This window comes from Diplotaxodon limnothrissa, linkage group LG7 (genome assembly GCF_057381915.1).
Source record: "Diplotaxodon limnothrissa isolate DT_005_m linkage group LG7, D_limnothrissa_male_GT1.1, whole genome shotgun sequence".
In the NCBI taxonomy this organism is placed as follows: Eukaryota; Metazoa; Chordata; class Actinopteri; order Cichliformes; family Cichlidae; genus Diplotaxodon; species Diplotaxodon limnothrissa.
The window spans coordinates 5959221-5984403 of record NC_140602.1 but is presented as its reverse complement, the minus strand read 5'-3'; the positions used below and the strand labels follow the sequence as shown (position 1 = coordinate 5984403).

General features: G+C 40.6%; 1 protein-coding gene across 1 annotated transcript in view; it reads right to left on the bottom strand.

The window, feature by feature from the left end:
- Positions 1-25183, bottom strand: part of b4galnt4a (beta-1,4-N-acetyl-galactosaminyl transferase 4a) — a 162322-nt gene that overhangs the window by 12510 nt on the left and 124629 nt on the right. The window contains exon 8 of the mRNA XM_085359062.1: positions 13948-14026. Within this exon, the coding sequence (XP_085215188.1) occupies positions 13948-14026 (79 nt within the window). The remainder of the gene's footprint in view (positions 1-13947; positions 14027-25183) is intronic.

Genomic DNA, 25183 nt, shown 5'->3' with positions numbered 1-25183 from the left:
CCAAACTCCAAATGAGCTAACATTTTTCATGAAGTAGTAAAATGTTTTAAACTGATATGTTTTCTATGTTCTATTGTAAATTAAATATTGGTTTATGAGATTTGCAAATCTTAGCTCCACCAAGGATTTAATGTTTTTGGTAGAATTTGTATTCATAGGCATCATTCTGCCTATAAATACAATAGCTCGTTTTACATGTATTCTGATAAAACTTTGTAGAGGTGTAGAATGGAGTCACATAAACAATCCATGAAAATTTGGTTTACATCGAACAAGGTCTTCAAGATTAACTCAATGATTTATTGGTTGAAAATTGATTAAAAACCTTCTAACTTAGACATTAAAAGAAATGTGGTGTGTACTGTCAACATATAAAAAGCACCGTATAAAACCTCTGACCTCTTCTTTGAGTTCAAAAGATTGATCTGAAGGTCAAAGTGATATTAATGCTATTTAAAACTAAGTTTCTTATAATTATTCTGATATAATATAATAGGCTAAAGTTACTCATATCCAGTTATTTACAGATCAATGCCTATTAAACATTACTACTTCTACATAATATTTGTGTAATTAAAGTAAACACCTGTCATCCCACCATGCAATTTTTTGTCATGCAATTTTAAATAATTACTTGTTGTTTAAATATGCAAATTACCTAATATGAGTGGTTACAATAACATACATTGATTGTTGTCCAAGTCGAACTGTCAGACAGAAAGCACTGAGAAATGGGTCAAGGCTAGAACAGAGATAGAGGATGGTAAATAATATATTATCTTAGGAAGGCTTGTTTGTTTTTATGTGTCCTTTGTTAACTGCCCAGGGTTATAATTTAATCATAAATGGATGGAGACGAAAGCAGCTCAAGAAAAAGGCTGTGGTAAGCAGGCCCTATTATATCCATTAGGAAAAAATAGCTCTGAAATCACGCTGTGCATTCTTTTCAGGTTCTTATATAGTACGAGAAAGCTTGGTTTTTATTACTGAAGTAAAAGAAACAGACGTAATTCTTCCTATTAGGACGATAATTAATAAACCTGACAAACCATTTGTAACGATTCATTATGAGTTTGAATGAAAGCCAGAACAAAGCACAGGTGCTTTCATTGACCTGACTGTGTTTCTGTTGCCAGACAACTGTTTGGCCATAGCAACTACGACTGCACTGAGACTGACAGGCTGCTAACAAGCCAAAAATGATAATATTAATACGAATACGAGTCTCATGGAAATGTATTAAATAGCGCAGGTTTCATTTTTTGTTACATTTGTTTAAAAGTCACGTTAAGTGTATTTCATTTTTAAACAGATTTTGTGTCTACACCACATGTTTTAGTTTTCCTGGAGTAGCCTTCATAATTTCCTGTAAATGTTTTAAAATGTTAACCATGAAAGATCTAATTTTAATAATGTGACAAGTGCGTTGGAAGCAGAGGGATCATATGTGAGGTGAAAGAAAAGGCAACGAAATATTGCCTATACTGATGAGATGCAAGAAAAGTTGCTTTGGTCGGAAGAGAGAAAGTGTGAATTTTAACACTGGCAGTAATTGAAAGTACTGTGGAGCTGTGGTGCTGCCCATTGACAAGCGCCTGGCAGCAGAGCATCAAGGAGAGACTCCTGACAGGCTCTGAACAAATATCTCCCCAACAGAGCATAGCAGAAACAAAGGACTGCTGGTGTTTTGATGCTATGCTGATACTGTTGCACAAACTTCATAAAATGAAAGCTGACCAGGATGCAGACAGCCAAAAAACTAAGTAAAACACTAAAAACCATGAAAACAAAGATTTAAGCCCATGAATGATTATACTCTTATTTCAATTGACAAGTAAACAGAGCTAAACATTTACATTCTAGAGGATAAATGCCACTTTCCATTCCCAGTCAGTGACACGAAAACAGTGGCTTGTTTCTCCACGTCATATCATCTTGTTTTGCCTGGGGATGAAGGGACAACATTCAAAGGGAGATGAAGAGGTGGATACAGAGACAGGGTGTTTAATTTTCTCAGTTAAATTATACATTAACCAAAATCTCTTAGACCAGACATTTCCAATAGACAAATGAGTCCAATATCCATAGCAATTACAGGGATGTTGTAGTGATTGTGTCTACAGCGACTCAATGTGTGCTCTGAGGGGAAACTAGTTAGTCACACTAAAAATCACACAGGTTTCAAATCAAGGCAAATGTACATGACAAAAAACACTGCAGCTACATAAAGAAAAATGAATAAAAATGGGTGTGCAGGTAATTTGGATTAAAAAATGTTTACTAGAAAAGACCAAAGCAATGAAGTGCCAGACATGAATGACTCAGTGAGCGCAACAAGTGTGAAAAGTCTGAACTAATCAAATAGTTACATACAAATTAAAAACAATCTGTTTCTAATACATAAAATGGAATATATATATATATATATATATATATATATATATATATGTATGTATAGGTATATTGGTGGTTGCGCTAGAAAAGCTGCAACCACCAAGTACCTGCAGAGGGTCAGGCAAGTCCTGAGGAGTCAGCTGAATGGTAAGAACAAGATCCGGGCCATCAACACGTACGCCCTGCCCGTGATCAGGTACCCTGCTGGGGGTAATAGGCTGGCCAAAGGAGGAGATAGAAGCCACTGACATAAAGACAAGAAAGCTCCTTACCATGCATGGAGGGTTTCACCCCAAGTCCAGCACCCTGAGGCTGTACGCTAAGCGGAAGGAAGGGGGCCGGGGACTGGTGAGTGTCAGCACCACAGTCCAGGATGAGACAACGAACATCCAAGAATACATTGGGAAGATGGCCTCAACTGACCGAGTGCTCAGTGAATACCTCAGGCAGCAGAAACCCAAGAAAGAGGAGGGAGACGAGGAACCATCATGGAAGGACAGGCCCCTGCACGGTATGTACCACCAGCAGATAGAGGAGGTGGCTGATATCCAGAAATCCTACCAGTGGCTGGACAAAGCTGGACTGAAAGACAGCACAGAGGCACTAATCATGGCAGCACAAGAACAAGCTCTGAGCACAAGATCCATAGAGGCTGGGGTCTATCACACCAGGCAAGACCCCAGGTGCAGGCTGTGTAAAGATGCCCCAGAGACAATCCAGCACATAACAGCAGGGTGCAAGATGCTAGCAGGCAAGGCATACATGGAACGCCATAACCAAGTGGCCGGCATAGTGTACAGGAACATCTGTGCCGAGTATAACCTGGAAGTCCCGAGGTCAAAATGGGAGATGCCCCCAAGGGTGGTGGAGAATGACCGAGCTAAGATCCTGTGGGACTTCCAGATACAGACGGACAAAATGGTGGTGGCTTATAGTTTTCTATATATGTATATATATATATATATATACACACCCAGCACGCCCCTGCGGGCGGTTTATCCTTCAAGCTCCGGTCCTCTACCAGAGGCCTGGGAGCTTGAGGGTCCTGCGCAGTATCTTAGCTGTTCCCAGGACTGCGCTCTTCTGGACAGAGATCTCCGATGTTGTTCCCGGGATCTGCTGGAGCCACTTGCCTAGCTTGGGAGTCACCGCACCTTGTGCTCCGATTACCACGGGGACCACCGTTACCTTCACCCTCCACATCCTCTCGAGCTCTTCTCTGAGCCCTTGGTATTTCTCCAGCTTCTCGTGTTCCTTCTTCCTGATATTGCTGTCATTCGGAACCGCTACATCGATCACTACGGCCGTCTTCTTCTGTTTGTCTACCACCACTATGTCCGGTTGGTTAGCCACCACCATTTTGTCCGTCTGTATCTGGAAGTCCCACAGGATCTTAGCTCGGTCATTCTCCACCACCCTTGGGGGCATCTCCCATTTTGACCTCGGGACTTCCAGGTTATACTCGGCACAGATGTTCCTGTACACTATGCCGGCCACTTGGTTATGGCGTTCCATGTATGCCTTGCCTGCTAGCATCTTGCACCCTGCTGTTATGTGCTGGATTGTCTCTGGGGCATCTTTACACAGCCTGCACCTGGGGTCTTGCCTGGTGTGATAGACCCCAGCCTCTATGGATCTTGTGCTCAGAGCTTGTTCTTGTGCTGCCATGATTAGTGCCTCTGTGCTGTCTTTCAGTCCAGCTTTGTCCAGCCACTGGTAGGATTTCTGGATATCAGCCACCTCCTCTATCTGCCGGTGGTACATACCGTGCAGGGGCCTGTCCTTCCATGATGGTTCCTCGTCTCCCTCCTCTTTCTTGGGTTTCTGCTGCCTGAGGTATTCACTGAGCACTCAGTCAGTTGGGGCCATCTTCCCAATGTTCATTGTCTTGGATGTTCGTTGTCTCATCCTGGACTGTGGTGCTGACACTCACCAGTCCCCGGCCCCCTTCCTTCCGCTTAGCGTACAGCCTCAGGGTGCTGGACTTGGGGTGAAACCCTCCATGCATGGTAAGGAGCTTTCTTGTCTTTATGTCAGTGGCTTCTATCTCCTCCTTTGGCCAGCCTATTACCCCAGCAGGGTACCTGATCACGGGCAGGGCGTACGTGTTGATGGCCCGGATCTTGTTCTTACCATTCAGCTGACTCCTCAGGACTTGCCTGACCCTCTGCAGGTACTTGGTGGTTGCAGCTTTTCTAGCGGCCTCTTCATGGTTCCCATTCGCCTGCGGGATCCCCAGGTACTTGTAACTGTCCTCTATGTCTGCAATGTTGCCTTCTGGTAGTTCAATCCCCTCAGTTCTGACTACCTTCCCTCTCTTTGTTACCATCCGACTACACTTCTCCAGTCCGAACGACATTCCAATGTCATTGCTGTATAGCCTGGTAGTGTGGATCAGTGAATCGATGTCTCGTTCACTCTTGACATACAGCTTGATGTCATCCATGTACAGGAGGTGGCTGACAACTGCTCCGTTCCGTAGTCGGTATCCGTAGCCAGTCTTGTTAATGATCTCACTGAGGGGGTTCAGGCCTATGCAGAACAGCAGTGGGGACAGAGCATCTCCTTGGTAGATCCCGCACTTGATGGTGACTTGTGCTATGGGCTTTGAGTTGGCCTCTAGTGTTGTATGCCACATCCCCATTGAGTTCCTGATGAAGGCTCTTAGGGTCCCATTGATCTTGTACAATTCTAGGCATTCCAGTATCCAGCTGTGGGGCATTGAGTCATAGGCCTTCTTGTAATCAATCCAGGCAGTGCACAGGTTGGTCAGTCTGGTCTTGCAGTCTCGGCTGACTGTTCTGTCTACCAGTAGCTGGTGTTTTGCGCCTCTGGTATTTTTGCCAATTCCTTTCTGTGTCCCACTCATGTATTGACCCATGTGCCTGTTCATCTTAACTGATATGATGCCTGACAGGAGCTTCCATGTAGTACTGAGGCAGGTTATTGGTCGGTAGTTGGAGGGGACCAGTCCCTTCTTGGGGTCCTTGGGGATCAGGACCGTCCGACCTTCGGTTAGCCATTCCGGGTGTCTCTCGTTAACTAGCAGCTGGTTCATTTGTGATGCCAGACGCTGGTGGAGTGCAGTCAGCTTCTTTAGCCAGTAGGCGTGAACCATGTCGGGCCCTGGTGCTGTCCAACTCTTCATACTGGAGACCCTTTCTTGGATATCTGCCACTGTGATGGTTACTGGACCCTGTTCAGGGAGGTCGCTGTGGTCTGCCCTCAGATCCACTAGCCACTGAGCATTGCCGTTATGGGTTGCGTCCTTCTCCCATATGCTCTTCCAGTATTGCTCCGTCTCCAGCCTTGGTGGTGCTGTTCTCTTGTTATTGTTCCCTTGCCACTGAGAGTACACCTTTGCTGGTTCTGTGGAGAACAGCTGGTTTATTCTCCTGCCTTCTATCTCTCTGGTGTACCTCCTCAAGCGGCTGGCCAAGGCTGTGAGTCTTTGCTTGGCAGTTTCCAAGGCCTCAGGTATGGACAGCTTGCTGTATTTCTTATGCACCTTCTTTGTCACACCTTTCTGCAACTCCGTTAGTTGGCTAACCTCCCTCCGTGCTACTTTGATCTTGCCCTCTAGCCTCCTTCTCCATGGAGGGTACTGCCCCTTGTGGCTGTTCAACTTGTAGCCAAGCATCTCACTGATCACTGCTGCCGTATTGTATATCAGCTTGTTAGTGTCGGTAATCGTGGTTGTAGGTATCGTCCGTAGTGCTGCATTAACATCATCTAGCAGACCTTCTGAGGGTACTTCACGTAATCTTGGTAACCGGCTACGGGGGATCCAGGTTTCAAGCTTGGCCATATATATATATATATATATACATATACATATATATATATATACATATACATATACATATATACATATACATATATATATACATATACATATATACATATATACATATATATACATATATACATATACATATATACATATATATATATATACATATATATATATATACATATATATATATATATATATATATATATATATACACACACACACACACACACACACACACACACACACACACACAGTTTCATTCAGCTTGCACAATGTTTGTTTAAAGGGAACAGGCAGAGAGAAGTTTAAAACTTTCTGCCAGTGTACTCCGTGTTGATCATTTTGTCATTGTTTAGTTTCCATGCCTGTTTCCTGTTTTATTGTGTCAGTCATCTGTCTGTGTACATTAGCTGTAGTTCTACTTCCTGTTTCATTAGTTACATTTATCCCAGCTGTGTTCTCACCTGTTTCCAGTCATCCCCATTATCCAGTCTATTTAAGCCCTCAGTTTCTCTCAGCCCTCATCATTGTCTCCTGTCTACTTCAGTCATTCATGTTAAGTTCATCCAGTCTTATAATAAACACTGTGCACTTTCTCGGTCTATCTGCGAGTCCTGCGTTCGGGTCCTCTGTCTCCATTTTCTACACACCAGAATGTGACACTTTATCAACAACCAGCTAAAAATGAGGGGTTCACACCCCCCACAAATTATTAATAGTTTAATAATTTCAGCTCAGTGTCAAAATCTATGTCTTCTTGTCAATTATGGTTCCATTACTCTGTCTCCTTTACTCTCCATTTCACTGTGTGTAAGCCCCTCCCACCACAGACTGGAGCTGTAATAAAAAGACAATTTTACCCAAAATTTGCGAATTCTTCACTCTAATGCCCACAAACTTAATGTCCTTGCAAGTGTGAAATCGACTAGGTTGATGGTTGTAAAGAAAAGCAAACAACAAACATATACAGAGATTTCTTTCTTCATCTTTTGATAAAGGACAAAAATTCTAAAGATACAGTTTGTTGACTTTCCCACATAAAACAGTGTTTTCACAAGACTTAGAGGGACAGAGAAGCAGTTGGTGAGAGAGTATAAAGGTAGCATAAGCTAATGAAATTAAACATGAATGCGGGTGACAATGCGCTACATGTTAGCTTTTTTTAATGTTGAAACTGTGTGTCATGTGTGGGATGGTGCTCTTTGGGATGTGTCTGATGGAATCTGTGTGATGACCAGTGTTGGTCAAGTTACTTGAAAAAAGTAATGTGATCATAAAAAAAGTAATCCCGTTACTTTACTGATTACTTATTTTCAAAAGTAATTAATTACTTAGTTACTTAGTTACTTTTTAAAAACACGATTTACAACCTGAATAGGTGATAAAGCGATAGATCTTTCAGCACAATTCTACTTTTTCTGCATAATTCATCATACAAAATGTAATCAAATGGAAAAGTCCCTTTTTAAAACTTGTTTTATTAGTTTTAATCTTTTAACTTTATGCATCAAGCAAAAATTTAATTATATGCAACATTCTCTGACTGGAAGAAATTTGTTTAATATTTAAACCTATTTTCTGCACATTCCAGCACATAAAATATATATATATATGTATATTTGTGTTTACACTCACTCTTTCAAATAGATGCAAGTAAAACACAGCAGAAAATAAATAAAGTCAAAGACTAGCGGTCCTGTTGCTCTATTTTCACCTGTAAAGCAAGAGTAGGTAGGCGGAGGTTTGCCCTGGTGCAGGTGTGCTGCAGCGGTCAGTGGAAGGATACGGCAGTTTCTCTGTGAGTTTCCCATTGCGTTGTAGCGCACTCGGTGCTTGTTTGGAAGTTTGGGGTTTTTTTTTCGCTGTACAAAGAAGTTTTCTTCCCACGCAGTGAACAGCGGACGCTAATGTTTTTGTCACTTTTTATGGAATCAAACTCAAAGTAAGGTCAGTACTTCCGCGCTTTAAACGCTGCACGCTCATACTCTCTCCTGCACTGGATATATTATCCATTGTTGATCTGCACACAGCCGTTGTCACGAACGGCGCACTCGCTTACGTCACTGTCGTGAGACATTCTCGCAAAAAAATCGCGGTTTTAGTAACCGTTAACGCGTTACTGCCCATCTCTGGTGATGACAAGATGAAAGTCAACATACAAGACAGGAAGAGAGATACGAAGATTAGCTCTGCTAACAGCTTTAATTCCCACTGAGCTTACCCCATGTAAGTGACTGTCCAGAGGTTTTAGTAACGAGACTGACAATATACAGAGTTGCACATATTCAACTCTGTATATTTTATATATTTTATTATTATTATTATTATTATTATTATTTTATTTTTTTACTATTTAATTTGTAAAAATGTGTATACACACACACACACACACACACACACACACACACACACACACACACACACACACACACACACGTAGGAAAATATTTAGTATACACATCCAGAAATGCATACACTATTATATATTGTACATATATTTATTAGTTTCAGGTTGGCCATTCTTGTATTTTGCTCGTTTGTGTTGTTGTGTTTGCACATCTCTGTTGCTTGTGGGGCTCGCACACAAGAATTTCACTCGCATGTGCTGTGCCAGTGTGCCTGCACATGTGATGTGACAATAAAAAGTGATTTGATTTGATTTGAGAATAATAATTGCCTATACAGTTCGATTTTCCCAATCATGAGAAAGATAAACGATTCCCACAGAGGAATGTACATCGTGCAATTTTAATCCTCATAAGGAGCAAGAATCACCCTGCAATCATTTAAGTTGTACTTACATGCATTCATACTGTCTTCTTGAGAATAAGACAAATACCATGGGAGTGTTATGATCCCAAGCAATTAAAGACTGTCAGTGTGGTAAATATTATATTGATGTTCTCAATTTTTCCATAAATTCATATGCACTAAATGATTTCTTGGAGTGAAGATGCCAAAAGCTGAAATGTGTTCTGATTGCAATATGGTGGCTTGCACAATGAGGCAAATAACAATTATTAGAGTACTGAATTTGCTGGAAAAACACAAAACAAGAAATTAATTTGATTTACATCAGGAATCTCAAAATTAATGTCCTATTTAAAAAGAGAAATGTAAATATACACATGGGACAAAAAGGATATAAGAAAAAGCTTTAAAATGTATTTGAAATGGTAAAAAGGAGTGAAAGCTGCAAACCAAACTCAAATAAGAAATTGTAAGAAAAGACACACGCAGCAACAGTTTGCTTGGACTGCAGATTTATATGGCGAAGAGAAGTCATAAGCCAGACATTGAGAGGCCTGCATGTGCTTGTGTGATGGTTGTGCCTCTGAATAAATGCAGAATGTGCAGAGTTTGGGTTGACGGGTGTGTGCAGACATGGGCGTGTGTGTTAACTGGTGGGCACTAAATTCCTGCATTGAAATGCCTCACCCCAGCCTGACCATAAACTTGCCATTGCTAATTAAGGCGTGACTTTCTTCTCTTCCTTTCCCTGCGACTCTTTCTCTCAATCATAGCATTTAATGACCAAAGCTTTCCTTCATTCTGTCACAGTGCTAGCAATAGATGTTTTCCATTAGGCGAGTGGAAAGGTTCTGTGTTTTACTGACAAAGATCCAGATGGTAATTAGGAAAGTTAATGAAACTGCTGCTCACTAAATCATCTGTCATATCGCACGTTCCATTTAAAAAATCCATCACTTTAAAAAACATTTATCTGAAGGAAAACACAGAGGCAGGTACGCACAGATTGCACAGGAAATAGTCACTTGAAATGTGGGTTGGTAATGTGTCTACTTACTCTAACAAGTTAACAGTCTCTTGAGATATTGTCCTGCTCTTCCTAAACACAAAGTTGTTTCCACCCCCTTGAGGAACGAATAGTGAATTCTGAACCTGTCTCTTCCTGTCTCTAATGCTGTTTATGTTCCACCTCCCTGCAGCTATTTTCCCTAAATCGTACCCACAATGAAATGGAAGGATGCCAACACAGGCAAAACAAGGATTTTCTCTCTTATTTTCTAACCAAAATAGAACGTTCAGATTGTGCTTGTGTATTATTCACTATTTACTCCACCTCATTTCTTCAGAGGAATCGCTACTAGAGAAATAAATTCCCCAGAGGAACGAGTCCACCTTTGGCCATACAATCGCCGCTTCCCACAGAACATAGGAGAAAGAGCTGTGAATCCACGCTATCTGTTGTTTAACAAATGAGCGCCTGGGTTCCAGTGGATTTATGTGAGTCCTGGGCTTATGCTGTTCTAGGATGGTCACGGTAAATCTGCTATTTTTGTCAAGGTGTGAAATGTATTCCACAGTTAAATCACACACAGGGGCCTTCTTAAGACAGTGTACCAGACACACCACACATACACACAACTACACATACATTCCTCCACACAATCTTGAGCTCCTGCATAACTTTTATGTGCTTCATTAAATTGTTTCTACTAGTAGAAACCCACATTGACAGCCTCATGGGTAGTTGGCTAACAGGCAGAAAAAGAAAGAACAAGAAATGGAAAGAGAGAGATGGATTTCCATGTGGCCTTGATTCATTAGTAGATACAGTCACATTACCTGTATGTGGATGACTGGCAAAGTCTGTTAAGAAAGAATACCATAAGGCAGCGGTCCCCAACCTTTTTCGGTCCGGTTTATGCCCGACAATATTTTCACGGACCGGCCTTTAAGGTGTCGCAGATAAATACAACAAAATAAAACTAGTACCGGTACCAAAAAAAAGAAGATTTATTATATATAACACATGTGAAAAGACCCAGGAAAACCGAGTTAACGATAAAAACGATAACAAAATAACGCTGAAAACCTTAAACATTTCACACCTGAGCCTCAACTCTCGCGGCCCGGTACCAAACGACTCACGGACCGGTACCGGTCCGAGGCCCGGGGGTTGGGGACCGCTGCCATAAAGTATAGAAATACTTCAGATAAGGGCTTTCAGCACATACCGTTTATACATTCTTCTTACTTTTTCTTCATATTTCAGGTCAAATTTATTTCTCCTCATCTTTCATTTTACTTTCATTTTACATCATCTACATCTACCGTCTAATGCCTAATTCTATTACCATTTTGTTCCCCTTCTTCCACTTTGCAGTAGGCTGATCTCCAAGTAATGGTCAATACCATTACTTAATCTCCTCTAATACATGAAATCAAGAAAGAAATAACCTTGTCTCTGTTGTCCTTTGTATGCTGCTAGAGGTAACCACAACTAGACATAGCCACAGCATTCTGCAGATTAGCTTTAAATCATATACTATACATGTTTTGAAGATGGTGTAATTAACATTTCATATAAAACAAAAAAAAAAATTATGTGTAATGCCCTAGAGAACACTGTGAGAAACTAATAGGATTTTCTTTATAGCTCCTTGCAAATAGCTATGATATAGTTGCTTGGATAGGGTATTCTCTTTTTACTCTTGTACTAGAGTCTGCCTGCTGCTGGAGTTACCTCAACCTTTTGATCTACGCCAGGTATGAGGATAACATATTGTTGATTCCTGCAGTCGCTGGGCGGCAATGACAGTCATCCCTCTAGGGATTATTTGGTGCACTGCGAGGGTTGGCTAACTGTTGCAGGCATAAATGAAGGTCCATTAAAGTGTTTAACAGTCCACTTTTTTTCCTTTCCCACTTTCTTTAAAGCAGTGGATTAGTGCGGTATATTTACAGTTCACAGAAGTTTGGCCAAAGGAGAAAAAAAACCCGACTGTGAAAATCAAATTAAAGCCAAGTGGAGAAACAGTTCTGCATCAGGCTATACCCCATTTAAGTTAGAACCCCTGGCAGCAACGGCACGGCGGCCTGCTTGCCACCATTGTCTGACACAAAATGACAGCACAGTGAGGAGATGCAACTCATGCTATCTAAACAACACCCCTGCCTGATTCCTGGAAATAGCAATTAATTACTCAGCTAATTTAAAGCAGCACCATGCTTGTCCTTAACAGCGGAATAATAGGACTAAACACATTAGAAGAATGAACAAGCTTAAAATATCTCCACAATGCATACATAACACTATACATTGATGGATCCCTTTGCAGAGGCACATATTTCTTCAATTTACGAGTAGCAGTCAGTAGCCCAGTAAAAAGGACAACACTGTATTTCTGCAGATTTAACTGAAATATTCTCCACTATTCTCACTGTCAACTCAGTGGCAGCATATTCATAACACACTCACATCAATGACCCAAAACATCCCACAGAACCTGTATAGTACTGTGACCTGCCAATAATGGATAACTTAACTGCTTGTGTGAAATATTGCCAGTAGACTGAAAAAAGGAGAGATCAGAGTACAATACTGTACTTTATGAGCACCATTCGGTAACATTGGTGTACTAGTGTTTGCCATTGCTAGCAAATGTGGTAATGATTAGCAAAATGGGAAGTGATTACCTTTTTTCTTTAAATAGAAACTAAAAATATGACAGGACAGTAAAGTATACAATCATGCAGAAAGTAACAAAATTGATTTAGTAGAGGAAAGCAACCAGAGGCTACAGAAAGAGAAAGAAGCGCAAAAAAATAAAACAAATTGTTAACCTTGAGGGTAAAAAAAACCCAACTTCTATTTAAGAAGAGTTCAACTCCAAGAGTACAGCTGCTGTTCTTCCTCTTATAATGGTCACCCTGGACACAGTCTGTTTGACCTGCTCCCCTCAGGCAGGAGGCTCCGGTCCATTCGCACCAGAACCTCTCGCCACAAGAACAGTTTCTTCCCCTCTGCTGTTGGACACATGAACAATAACCACATGACTGTCCCCGCCACTAACACATGACCCTACGCTGTGTCACTGCATCATTTCATGTCTGGCACTGATCACCACCTGCACTCATGTATATATCTTTCTACGTAGCACTCATAATTCTTATTCTCATGTATATATCTCATGTATATCTCATGCACATATCTTTCTTTCTACATAGCACTTTAATTCTTATTGTCTGCACTGAAGCACCGCAGCAATTTCCTAATGTTGTAAACCTCAACATCTGGCAATAAACCCATTCTGATTCTGATTCTGATGATGAAGATAACCTGAGGCTTATTAAAAGATTCATTCCATACGCACACAGCAGTGATCTCTTTTTATCATCCGCCTTCCTACTCAAAGTACAAGCTCACACGAGGCGTATGGGCTCTCGTTTGAAACTTCATCTCGAAATTAAGCCTCACTCATCTCTTTGCTTCGCCTGAGGTGCAAAAAAACCAGTGAGTGAGAAATGGTGCAGAGCAGAATCAAAGTGAAAGAAGCACAGAGCAAAGATGCAAAGAAAGGAAAAGCTGAAGAGTGATGACAGATGGAGGACTGGAAAGAGAACAGTTAGAGAGATTTTATGTGAGTGAAGGCTTTATGCCTTTTAGGAAAAGCCAGTGCACCAACAAGCTGGGCATGTATTGGATAAAGTTGTAGTTAAAGTGGACAGATGAATACACTGAAAGACTAAGAAATGCAAAGTAATACACAGTAAAGGAGGTGAAGGTTAGCTTTCGCCTTCAAACATTTCCTTTCATTCTTTATCTATTCAGTCACTACTCTGACACTGTTAAACACAGGGTACAAGTTAAAACTAAATGGAAATGTTCCTGTCAAAGGGCAAGGTTTTCACCAGACAACTGAAGCAATTTTCATACACATTTGTGTATTTGTGAGGAAAAAGATGTACTCAGAGAGGCAAAACCACAGAAGCGGGGTAGGTACACTTACCCCAACCTCTACGTGATCCGAGCCCTTGTCATCCTGCTTGTGGAGAATCTCAAAGTAGTATCGTCTGGATGAGATCAGACTAGAGGGGAAACAAGGAAAGAGCAATTATTATTATTAGATATTGAACATTACTTATATATATGTATATATATATATATATATATATATATATATATATATATATATATATATATAGGGTCAATCTATCTAAAATATGCTGTCCTACAGGCAAGAAGGCAAAAAAAATGGCAGTAAGCCACAATCTAAAAATCCTCATTTCCTGAATTAATCACGATCGATGCTGTGCATTAATTAATATTTTGCTCTTATGCAGGCTCCAGTATTTCTCTGAAACTCCTGGCTAGGCTAAGTAGAGGACTGATTTAAAGTTTTACTGGGTATATTTTTTCTTACAATGTGATAATGCAATATTTCAGTTTTAAAAACACTTCATGGATAACAGGCCTCCAACTGTTACTGCGTGGGAGACACCAAAACACTGCTGAACACATCATTACCCCTCAAAACACACATGCACATTAGTGTCATCATGCATATGTATCTATGCGTGGACTGTGATAAGTATTTCCTCCTATGATTTCTGGTGTTATCTGCAGTCATCTCCACCATTTTTGTGTCGTGTGATTTGCTCAGATCTTTCTTTGTTTCTGTTTCCTGTGACTATTTTCTTTGATGTTTTCCCTTCCTTTTCTTCTGTCTCCCGTTTGTCTCCTAACACAAATACAAACTGATTTTCTTTGATGAAGTCTTTGTTTTGAATTGAAAATAGCCTGACAAAAGCAGGACGGATGTGATTTTAAAAAATATAAGGGAAAAGCAAAAGGAAATAATTTTGTTATATGTGATTCTTGACACTATACCCAAGAGGAATCATGATAAGGATGCACAGATACTTCCGAGGAGGTAAGACAGGTTCTTAGAAGCCAGCTGAATGGCTGGAATAAGATCCAAGCCATCAATATATATGACCCACTGATCAGCAGATACACAACTGGAATACAAAAATAATAATAATAATAATAAAATGGTCACAGGAGGAGACAGATGCCACTGACATCAAGACACGAATACTCCTCACAACGCACTGAGATCTCCACCTGAAGTCCAACACCCTGAGGCTCTATGAACAATGGAAAGAGGGAGAGCGAGCATTAGTGAGTGTCAGAGCCACTATTCAGGATGAAATATGGATGCATCCATAAATACATCACGAAGATAGTCCCCTGAGATGAGCTGCTCCAAGAGTGTCTCAAGCAGCTGAAGACATAACAGGAACAGGAAGAGGAATGGCTTTGTGGAAAACCAAACTGCATGGGGTGTACCAATGACAGACAGAGGAAGTGACTGACATAAAGAAATCCTACCACTCGCTAGAGAAAGCCTGCCTAATGGACAGCACAGAGTATTTGATCATGCGAGTAGAAGAACAAACTAAGGATCAGATCCATGGAGGCTTCAGTAGCCATAGCAGACAGAACCAAGGTTGCAGATTGTGCAAAGGTACCCCGGAGATTATCCAACACATTGTAGCAGGGTGTAAGATGCAAGCTGGGACAGTGTACAGGAATATTTGTGGCTCATATGAACTAAAAGTCCTAAAGCGTCCATGGGAGACACTGACAGAAGTGGTTGAGAAGAACAGGGTTAAGATCTTATGGACATGCTGCTCAACCAATCAGACATAGGACCAGAGGCCTATACTTGTGATAGATCTCTGGAGACTAAATCTCCAAAAAGTTGATTCTGTTCATCTGGACGTAGCGTTTTGTGGGAGAAACGTTTCGTCACTCATCCATGTGACTTCTTCAGTCTCAGCTGACTGCAGGTTTCCCCAGTCTTATAAACAGTACATTTGCATAATGACTGAAACCAGCCCACTGAAGGAAAAATGGGCTGGGAGGTCAGTTCCTTAATCTTAATTATGCAAATTCTCATGACCATTGATCAACAACCACTGACCAAAACCCTGCAGACTAAAGTGATCCCAGTGGTAACAGCAGCATTAGGAGCTGTGACCACCCCCAAACTGGAAGACTGGCTCCAGCACAACATCAGAAGGCAAGAATTTGATGCACAGTATCCAAAGTCTCATCAGTGTATCAGTTTGTCCAGGTATCTGGACAAGAATTTATACACATATGTTTAATTTTGATCTAAACGTTGCCCTACTGTAGAGCTATAATTGAAACAACATGTCTTGGTTGAATTTAGGTGGAATTGAGCATATATTTTACAATTTAAAACACCCCTTAACAGTTAGACTGTGTGTGTGTGTGTGTGTTTTCATTTCTGATGTTGTTGACCGAGTTGAAAGAAAAGGACAAAAGCTGAAGGAGGATGGTCACGTGTCCCCCCCCCTCCCCATGCATAAACGCCGCTGCATCATCCGGCTGCCCAGCTTTCTGTAACCAATAAATCATTGCAGGTGCACGGGAGCAGTGACAGTGTGCTAAGGTCACTCTCTCATGAATAGGGAATATCTCTCTGTGCTGCTGCTAAAATGGCACTCAGAAAAGTAAGTGCCACTTTCAGCTTTTGGAACCCTGCTTGCCCTCTCCCAAACGATTCAAACATCACTCCATTCATAACCCCGTGATTTACGCTGAGCTGTGATTAAAATCCAAAGACAAATCTTATATTTAACTCACCGCTGTTAAAACACAGTGAAAAGACCCATCATGGTTAATGTTAGATATGCAGCAGGATTGAGTAATTGAGACTTGAGAAGAGACCAGTAGGCAATAAACAGTGAAGGATATCACATGAAACTATTACAATCAGACACCAGTTTTAAAAAGGGGAATTTATTAGAGAAACTAATCTCCCTGTCCTAATTCTACCAAATATCATTTTTGGTTAACACATGCCATCTTTTATTTTCCCCTGACCAACCTGGCTTACTAATCAATTTTTTGGACTTTTAGCATATCCACTTCACATCTGTGCCCAAACAACTTGAGATCATTTTAGAGAATATGATCCTATTTCCCGAACCTTCATTAGATTGTCTACTTAATCCTATAATCTGACTCGATCTGGGGGATAATTTAATATGAGAACAGAGAGGATGCAGCCTGCCGCCACAATATTTCTGTATTACATTGATTAAAGATATGAAGGACAATCACATTAAAATAAAAGCTGAATACAACATACTACTGCCTGTCAACGTTTGACATCTCTTTCCTTTAGCTCCACTCTTACAGATGCAAGCCTATTCACGGCACACTTGTCCGGCACAGGTTTGCTTCCCTTACTAGTTAAAAGAAGCTAGAAAAACCAAACACACAGAGAGACAGCAGATAAAACTATAACTGAAACAAAGGCAAAGTAAGACAAAGAAAAAAAAAGTATCACACAGAGAAGCAAATAATGGAAAAATATGAAGAGAGCAGAACATTAAGTTTTATTCACGTACTTTTCTGTCCCTTGTTTATCTATTCCCTTTATAACTTCACAGTCATTTTGTAGGCCATTTCACATTTGATTTGTGTAATTTTGTTCCACTGTTCGTATATTTGTTTACCCATGAGAGAATAACTGTTGGCAGCTTTCGGCTTATAGCTATTTCCTGTTTTAAACTTTACATAAATTTGTATCTTTGCCTTGTTACTGTTTTCAGTCTGGTGTGAAAAATATGAAGATTTTTTTTTGGGGGGGGGGGGGAATAAAGAACCGGAAAAAGATTTGAATCAAGAATAAGTTTTCAAAAATGAATATGACAAATTATGGTGAAAAGAATTTGAGATACTTCAAAGTGTTTTATAAAACTGAAAGAACGCAACAAAAGATGGAGAATGAGAAAGGCAAACAAAAGAGCATAGAGGAACAGTGTAGGAGGACTGGTCACACCAATCGTGATGGATGATGAGGCAGGCTCCGGACGAAAGAGATGAAGTGACAAAGACACAGACGGAAAGAAAGATGAAGGAGAAGCGATAAATAGCAAATGAACTGAAAGAAAAAAAACCACAGGGAATTATAAATGATTTTTTGAAGGAAAAAATACATTACAGTGAATACCACTGATCACTGATCGCATCCTGCCAGAAAAGAAAAGGGGAAAAACATTAAAGAACAAGTGAAGGGCAAATGAGAGATTTAAGAGGAAAGAATAACTATTAGTGTGTGACTCAGAGGATGAGTAGAGGACACAAAACAGCAGTCTAATTGCCTGACTAATTGGGGTCTTTGTTTCCAGTTTCCCTTCATTGGGCTGAATGGATAGCGAGACAAAGAAACTTGACTTGGCTGGATAACAGAAGAACAGACTGTTGAAGATAAATACAGAGAATATCTTGAGTGCCTGCCGGGTATCTGCTACCTTTAAAGTATAAAATATTTATTTGCCATGAAATGTATAGAAAATCCTCTCACAGAATCGTACAGAAAAGTGTTGGACCAAAGAAATACTCTCACACCAGCAGACTGACAAACACACACACTGAGAATTACTGATCTGGTTTGCAGTGAGCAGAAGTGAAGTGAAATAAAGGCAGTATACTGTCCTCCCCTGGTTAATACCCGTCCTTCTTCTCCTATTGTGAAATCATGACACACTCTCCAATCTGCCAAAGGCCACGGCAATTTCCTGATTCTACTTTTTCAATATCTCTTCTCTTTTTCAAACTCAATTTCTCATTACGCTATCTGACTGTCACCCTGTCCCCATCTCTCTCCCTTGCCCGATTCCTCCCTCTCTAATACCCACAGGTGGCCTTTAAAAAAAAAGACCCTTCTCGGTGAGTACACTTCTTTAAACTACATTAATGATACCAGTGTTTAGAGCTGCCCCAAGGAGGCCCACAAACTTCACTTTTCTCTCCTTGCGCTCTCCCCTCTTCATTCCATTTCTCATACATTCCTCTAATCCATCAGAGAGCTATCGCGCTGCTCTTCCCTGCAGCCTCAATAAATCCTCTTTCTTCCATCCCCTCCCTTCGCTCTGCCCCTCTCCGTTCTCCTTCATCCCCATCCTCTTTCCCCATCTCTCGCTCCCTCTCTTTTTCGTGTCCGTCACTTCTTTCTGGCTCTTCTCACAGAGTTTCCTTTTCCTTTATCTACCACATCCAATTCCCCCATATGTAATTATCTAATACAACATTATAGCATTACTTTCTCCAGTGCCTTCCTCCCCCCCGTCCATGTGAAGAAAAAAAAATAACTACACTTGGTGGGAGTATTTGTGCTGCGCTAAAGCAGATGCTTTTTTGATCACAATGAAGTGCAACTATAATTATTACACTGCATCAAGGTAAATCTATAGAACATGTACAAGTGACTGAAAATTTATCTGCAGCTAAAAGATATACACGGATAATTCGTGTGATATTTTATGCCGTTTTTTTGTAAAGTCACAGTACCCACTATTTTAGTGCCATAAACACTCATTAATGCACCAAACATGCTTTAATCCACACATTTAAAAAAAAACTACTTTAAAAAAATCTACCATTTGTTGAGCAGTGCAGCAGCCTGGCTGTTTCAGAGATGCTCTGATCCTGGCCACACTGACTTGGATCTCATCAAAACCGTTGAGGTCTTTAAACTGACACACATTGCCTGAACCCAACTGAGTGTTCTCTTTATGTCTAATAAATGCCAGATATTTCTCATCTGTTTTAATATTCATGAACGACTTTCACAGAGTTTCACATACTCAGAAAAAGAGTACAAGAAGATCAAACACTGATTCCTGACTCACCTTGGCACACCTGGCCAACTGTTAACCTGTTAAAAGTGTCAAGTTTTCAGTTTCCAGTGTAGAAACCATCTGACAAGCACTCTATATAGAGCTGACACCTTTAAGCACAGTTGGATTCAGTTTATTAACAGGATTTCATAGCAAAACAAAAAATATATATATTTAAAAAAAACTAATGTGCTAATGATGTGTCAGAATTCTTTTCTAAATACTGATCTCTTCTTATCACATGCTGAAAGATCCTGGATATTCCAGTCAATTTCCAAACAGCTTACATGTCACTTTGCTGGCTGCTCAGTATGTAAAGTTAGACTAACCTCACCCTTCATCAACATGACTGTCGGTCGCACTCCTGCATTACTGCCAATCAGATGTTAGTTTCTGCAGTTTTACACAGCTCAAAGTACATCAACACCCGAAATTCATTCTGATCAAACCTAAGCCACTGCACACTTGAACAGAAAGAAACTCTCGAGCAGAGATTTGCATCTCAGCAGGCTCCCGTCACTCATAGAAACAGATGGTGGAGTAAAGGCCCGAGGGAGGAAAGCAGGACAGAGAAGTCACGGCAGATTGCTGGCAAACAGCTTCATTCTAGTTCAACTGTTACAGGGTATCAGCCAATTACTATCAGCAGAAAGAGGTTAGAAGGTCCTCACACGCAACCAGGGCCATATGTGCACACAAGGAAACAGAGGTCACTTACATACAAAAAAAATAAAATAAAAATACTAAGAGATCCCAACTGGAATCAACATCGAGTGTCTTAACGAGGCAGCAATTTTGGAGTGATATAGCAGCAATTTATAGTTTTGATTGCTGTCGTACTTCCTAATATGAAATTGAAATTGAACAAAGGTTCAATTTGGCTGAAATCTGGTGACCATGAAGGTCAGAGCATATCATTCAAATCTTTTTTATACTTATCAAACCATTCAGGAACTCTGCTTCAGCCATCCTGGATAATACCACTCCCATCAGGTTAAAAATGCTTCACAGGAAAATGGTAATCACTCATAACATTCTTTTATTGATTTTCAGTAATACGTCCGTCGATGGGCAAAAATGGATCAAAACCACGCCAGAAAAAAGTCTTTCAGAGCATATCATGAAAGCCAGAAGATGCAATGCTCAGCTCGTGTGCGCGCTAAATCTGTATTCCTATGATGTCATGTGCAAAAATCTCTACACTTTCCTCTCTCAAAGTACTAAAATCTCTTCACCAGCTAATAGCCAACAGTGCTTAAATGATTCAATTATAGATACTGAGAGATCCCATAGAGAAATAACTGGTCATTCTCCACTAGGTTTCACTCAGTGTTGCTGCAAAAGGTGCAGTGGACTCTCTCCTCCCAGTTACTATCAGTCCTTGAGGTTCTTTACCAAGTCATGCATATAAACAAAACAAAACAAAACTATTGAAATAGAAGTAAAAATGCAAAGGAAGAAGAAAAAGGTGGTAAAGAAGAAGTAAAAACAAAAAATCCATCACATGTCACATGTGTACTCACACAAACTGAAGAACAGATCCATGTGTCTTTGGAAGATTTGAGTGTGAATGGCATTTGGAGCTTATGAATTGAATACTGCTCCTTCTAAATGCCAAATGTGGTATCACAGACAACCTTAGAATCATTTTCGACCTTTGCTTCTCATCACATCACTGCCAAAGTTCAGAAACAACCATTTCTGATTCGAGGCATTACAGACTGAAGGAAACGATTCTCAGCATTCTGCATTCAACAGAAGGTTCACACTAAAAGTTAAGGAAACAGTCAGTGTGCCAGGGGCTGGTTCTGTGACCCAGCGTTTTCTGTTATTTTTTATTGTTGATTTCTTATGTTAATATTATGTTAAAATCATGTCCTGTTCTTAAGTTAAGGGTAGAGTTGAGTTGTTTTGTATTAGTTATTTCAAAACTTTAAGTTCTATTATTATTATTATTAGTTTGTCTTTGTTAAGTTTTAGTCTGGTTTATGTTTTTTCTATGTTCCCCTTGTGTGTCTCTCCTCTGTGTCCCTCTCTCTCTCTTACTCCCTCTGTCTCGTGTCAAGCTTGCGTGTCCCAGTTCATGTCTCTCCATGTTTCCTGTTTTATTTTGAAAGTATTGTGTTTCTCTATTCAGTGTGCTTAGTTATACTCTTCCCCTGTGCATCATTATGTTCGTTTGTGTTAGCTGTGTCTCACCATGTGTTTGCACTTTCCTCATTACCCTTATGTGTATTTAATCTGTGTGTTTACATTCAGTCTTTGTCAGGTCGTCGGTTTGGTTTCATGTCTAGCCACACCATGTCTCAGAGTTCTTCTTACTGATCACGTTCATGTTCAGTTTATTTCATAGTTCCATAGTCGCATGTAGCTGTTTATGTCACGGACCCAGTTCCAGGGATTCGGGGTCCGTGAGCAGTCTGGACTACTATTGTAGTTATTATCATTATTATTGTGGTTATTGTTATTATGGTTGTGTCTGCTGTCCTGTTTTCCGTGTTGGTGTACTGTCAGGTGTTTATGGGTGTGTGCATGTGTGTGAGGGTGCGGTCGTGGCAGGCACTTCTAGGCCTGGTGGGTGTGGCCATGCCAGCTGACCGGTCCCACCCAGGAATCCACACACACCTGGCGCCGATCAAGCCTCGTCAGAGGAGCTTCAAAACAGTGTGGCTGAGAGCTCCTCGACGCTGGATCGTTGAGTGACTTCCCGTCAGTCTTAGTTTATCGTGCAAGGTTAGTGCAAGTCTGCCGTTAGGTTTTGTACTCACGACTGCCTTTTGTATGCGTGTTTCCTCAGGAGGAATTGTGGCGACCAGGAGGCAGCACACGGACAGTACACAGGGAACGGAGACAGAGCACGGAGCACGGGATAAAGGAGAAGACACGGAACGGGAGTTGGGATCGCACGGGGAATTTATTGTTGTTTGGATTGTCACCACTGTAAATAAACGCCAAGTCCTGCATTTTGGGTCCTCATTTCTCACATGCCCACGGTCTGCCAGCCAGACCGTGACAGTTTAGTTCCACGTCCTTGTCTCTCATCCCAGTTTTCATAGTTTATTAGTTATTACCCAGTTTAGGTTTTCAGCGTTTTCAGCCAAATAAACGGCTCGCCTTTTGTTTAAACCATAGTTTGTTTCTCCAGTGTCTGCATTTGGGTCCACTTTCTCACTCCCACACAGACTGTGACACAGTGTTTGATTAAATTTTTGCAATGGAACTTTTACTTTAACTGAAAAATTTCAAACTGAAAAAATGTAAATACTTTAACAAATTAAATAAAAATACAAATCACAAAAACTAAATGCACCAAAAATTAAGTGAAACTTTTTTTTCCACATCAAAACCACATATAATAAATATACACATAACCTTTTTCAGTTCTTTTCAGCGTACAACTACCTCTTCAAACTGTTGTATTTGTATTACAATACCTGTTCTGAACTTCTTAAATTTTGTCCCTGAAACTAATAAAAACTGAACTTTTTCAAAGAAATACCGTGAAATACCCCAAATATGCAAATCTACTCTGGAAACTAATAAACTAACTGAAAAGAAAAATTCTAATTCAATGAAAAAAAAAAAATCAAAGCAATAATAACTTGTGGTGCTGGCAAGATTTTTTTCAGCAATTAAAATGATATTCCGATTCAGCAATACTGCCACATACAGATTTACAAAAGCAAAGAAATGGATGAGCCAGACTAGCAGCACAATAGCTCCCAATAAAAAGGAACACAATAAGGCACCACGTTTTGGAAATGTGCAAATGCAAATGCAAAAAAAAGTACATGTCTGAAAATAGGATAATAAACTCATGTGACTAAAGGTGGTGAGTTAGGGTGGTGAGTATCTTTTATGATCCATTGGGTTTGGGCAGTGCATCAATGCTTGTGTATCTCCTGGAGGGCAGGAAAATCACCTCTGAAGTGCGTTGCATTCCTCTACGGTGCAGTTTTTGTACAAGATGATACAGCAGCACAGCAGGATGCTTTCAATGGAACTGAGAATGCTGGAGCTCACGCTAAATTTCTCCAGGTGCCAGAGGTTGTACAGGGGTTGTTGAGTCTTCCTCATCATATTATTGGTGTGCATGTGGACCGTTTGGGATCCTCTGTGATGGTCATCTGAGGTTCTGTTAATGTAAACGGGGTCATGCTCTCTCCTTGTCTGCTTGAAATCCACGATCAGCTACTTGGTCTTATTAACACCGAGGGCAAAGTTTTCTTGGTTATCAAGAAACCATTGTGTCAGATGGCTGATCATCCATGGTTATACCCATCATACTACTTCTAATCTTCAACTAATTGCCAATCACGTTCCAATTTGAGAGCCAAAAAATGTTCTAAAATCGAGCAGAGCAGCAGCCCAGCTCGGTCTGAATTCAGGATGGTTCAACTTATAGAATTTTAATAAATGTCAATCACGCCCTGGTGTTGTGTGTGCAGCCTGAGGCTCTGTTAGCGGTTTCAGAGAGACGAGATAGTGTTGACAGGGTTATCCGAGTTCCTTATCTGACTACTTCACTGTCACTCATCAAGCTGTTGTGACAGCACCTAGCAGGCACTGCCAAACTATCAATTCACAGCAGAGGCGGAGACAGATAAAAAATTATCTCAAATTGACACTGTTTAGTGTCATTTGATTAAACACAGTAGAGCACTGCTGACTCAGATTCTGGTGTTGAAACTCCCCGAGTGTATACCAAGAGGAGGAAAACACCCTGGATGGATCACCATCACAGGCAGAAAACGAGAGAACCTGCGGAAAATCCACCAAGACTCTGCAAGAACATGCAAACTTGACACAGAAAGAGCCTAAACAGCAGAACCTTCTTTCTGTAAGGCAGAAAATGAATGTGGGGACATATTAAAGAAACTGGAGCTGTCAAATGTTTTCTATTGTTCTTCACAAATAAAAGAGTAGCTGTCAAATGATGATCAAATATTATTTATATTGTGTTCCAAAAAACGAGCATGTCACCAGAAATCTAAAAATTGGTTTTAGTGGTGGTACTATAATTCATTTGATGATATGCTTACACAAATCCTTACTTGGATCTATTTCAATGAGGAACTAAAAAGTGTCTTGAAAGCAAGGAAAGGGCTGAAAGAGAATATCAACACCCTCTATTTTCAAATTTTAATAAGCTTAATCATATTAACCACAAATACACCCACTCACTAATAGCATGAGTCATCACCTCCAGGAGTTGATAGCCAGGTGGTGTAGATGACTGTGGATGACATCTATTAAAACTGCCACCTAGGATGAACTTCCACACTTCATGGCAACAGGAAGGCCAACATGTGAGAAATACATCATTCCAGCTGGTCTTTGAACTGCGTGCACACAGAGAAAGCATTCCTACTTCTTCCCCTTTTACTGCTTTTAATTCAATGTTGCACTGTTATTGTCACTATGACACGAGGTTCAGCAAGAGAGAAAGAGTGGACCACAAAAAACGAGCAACAAACGTGAGCGATCCTTGAAGGGAAAGATGTGGCAGATGAAAGCACGTTA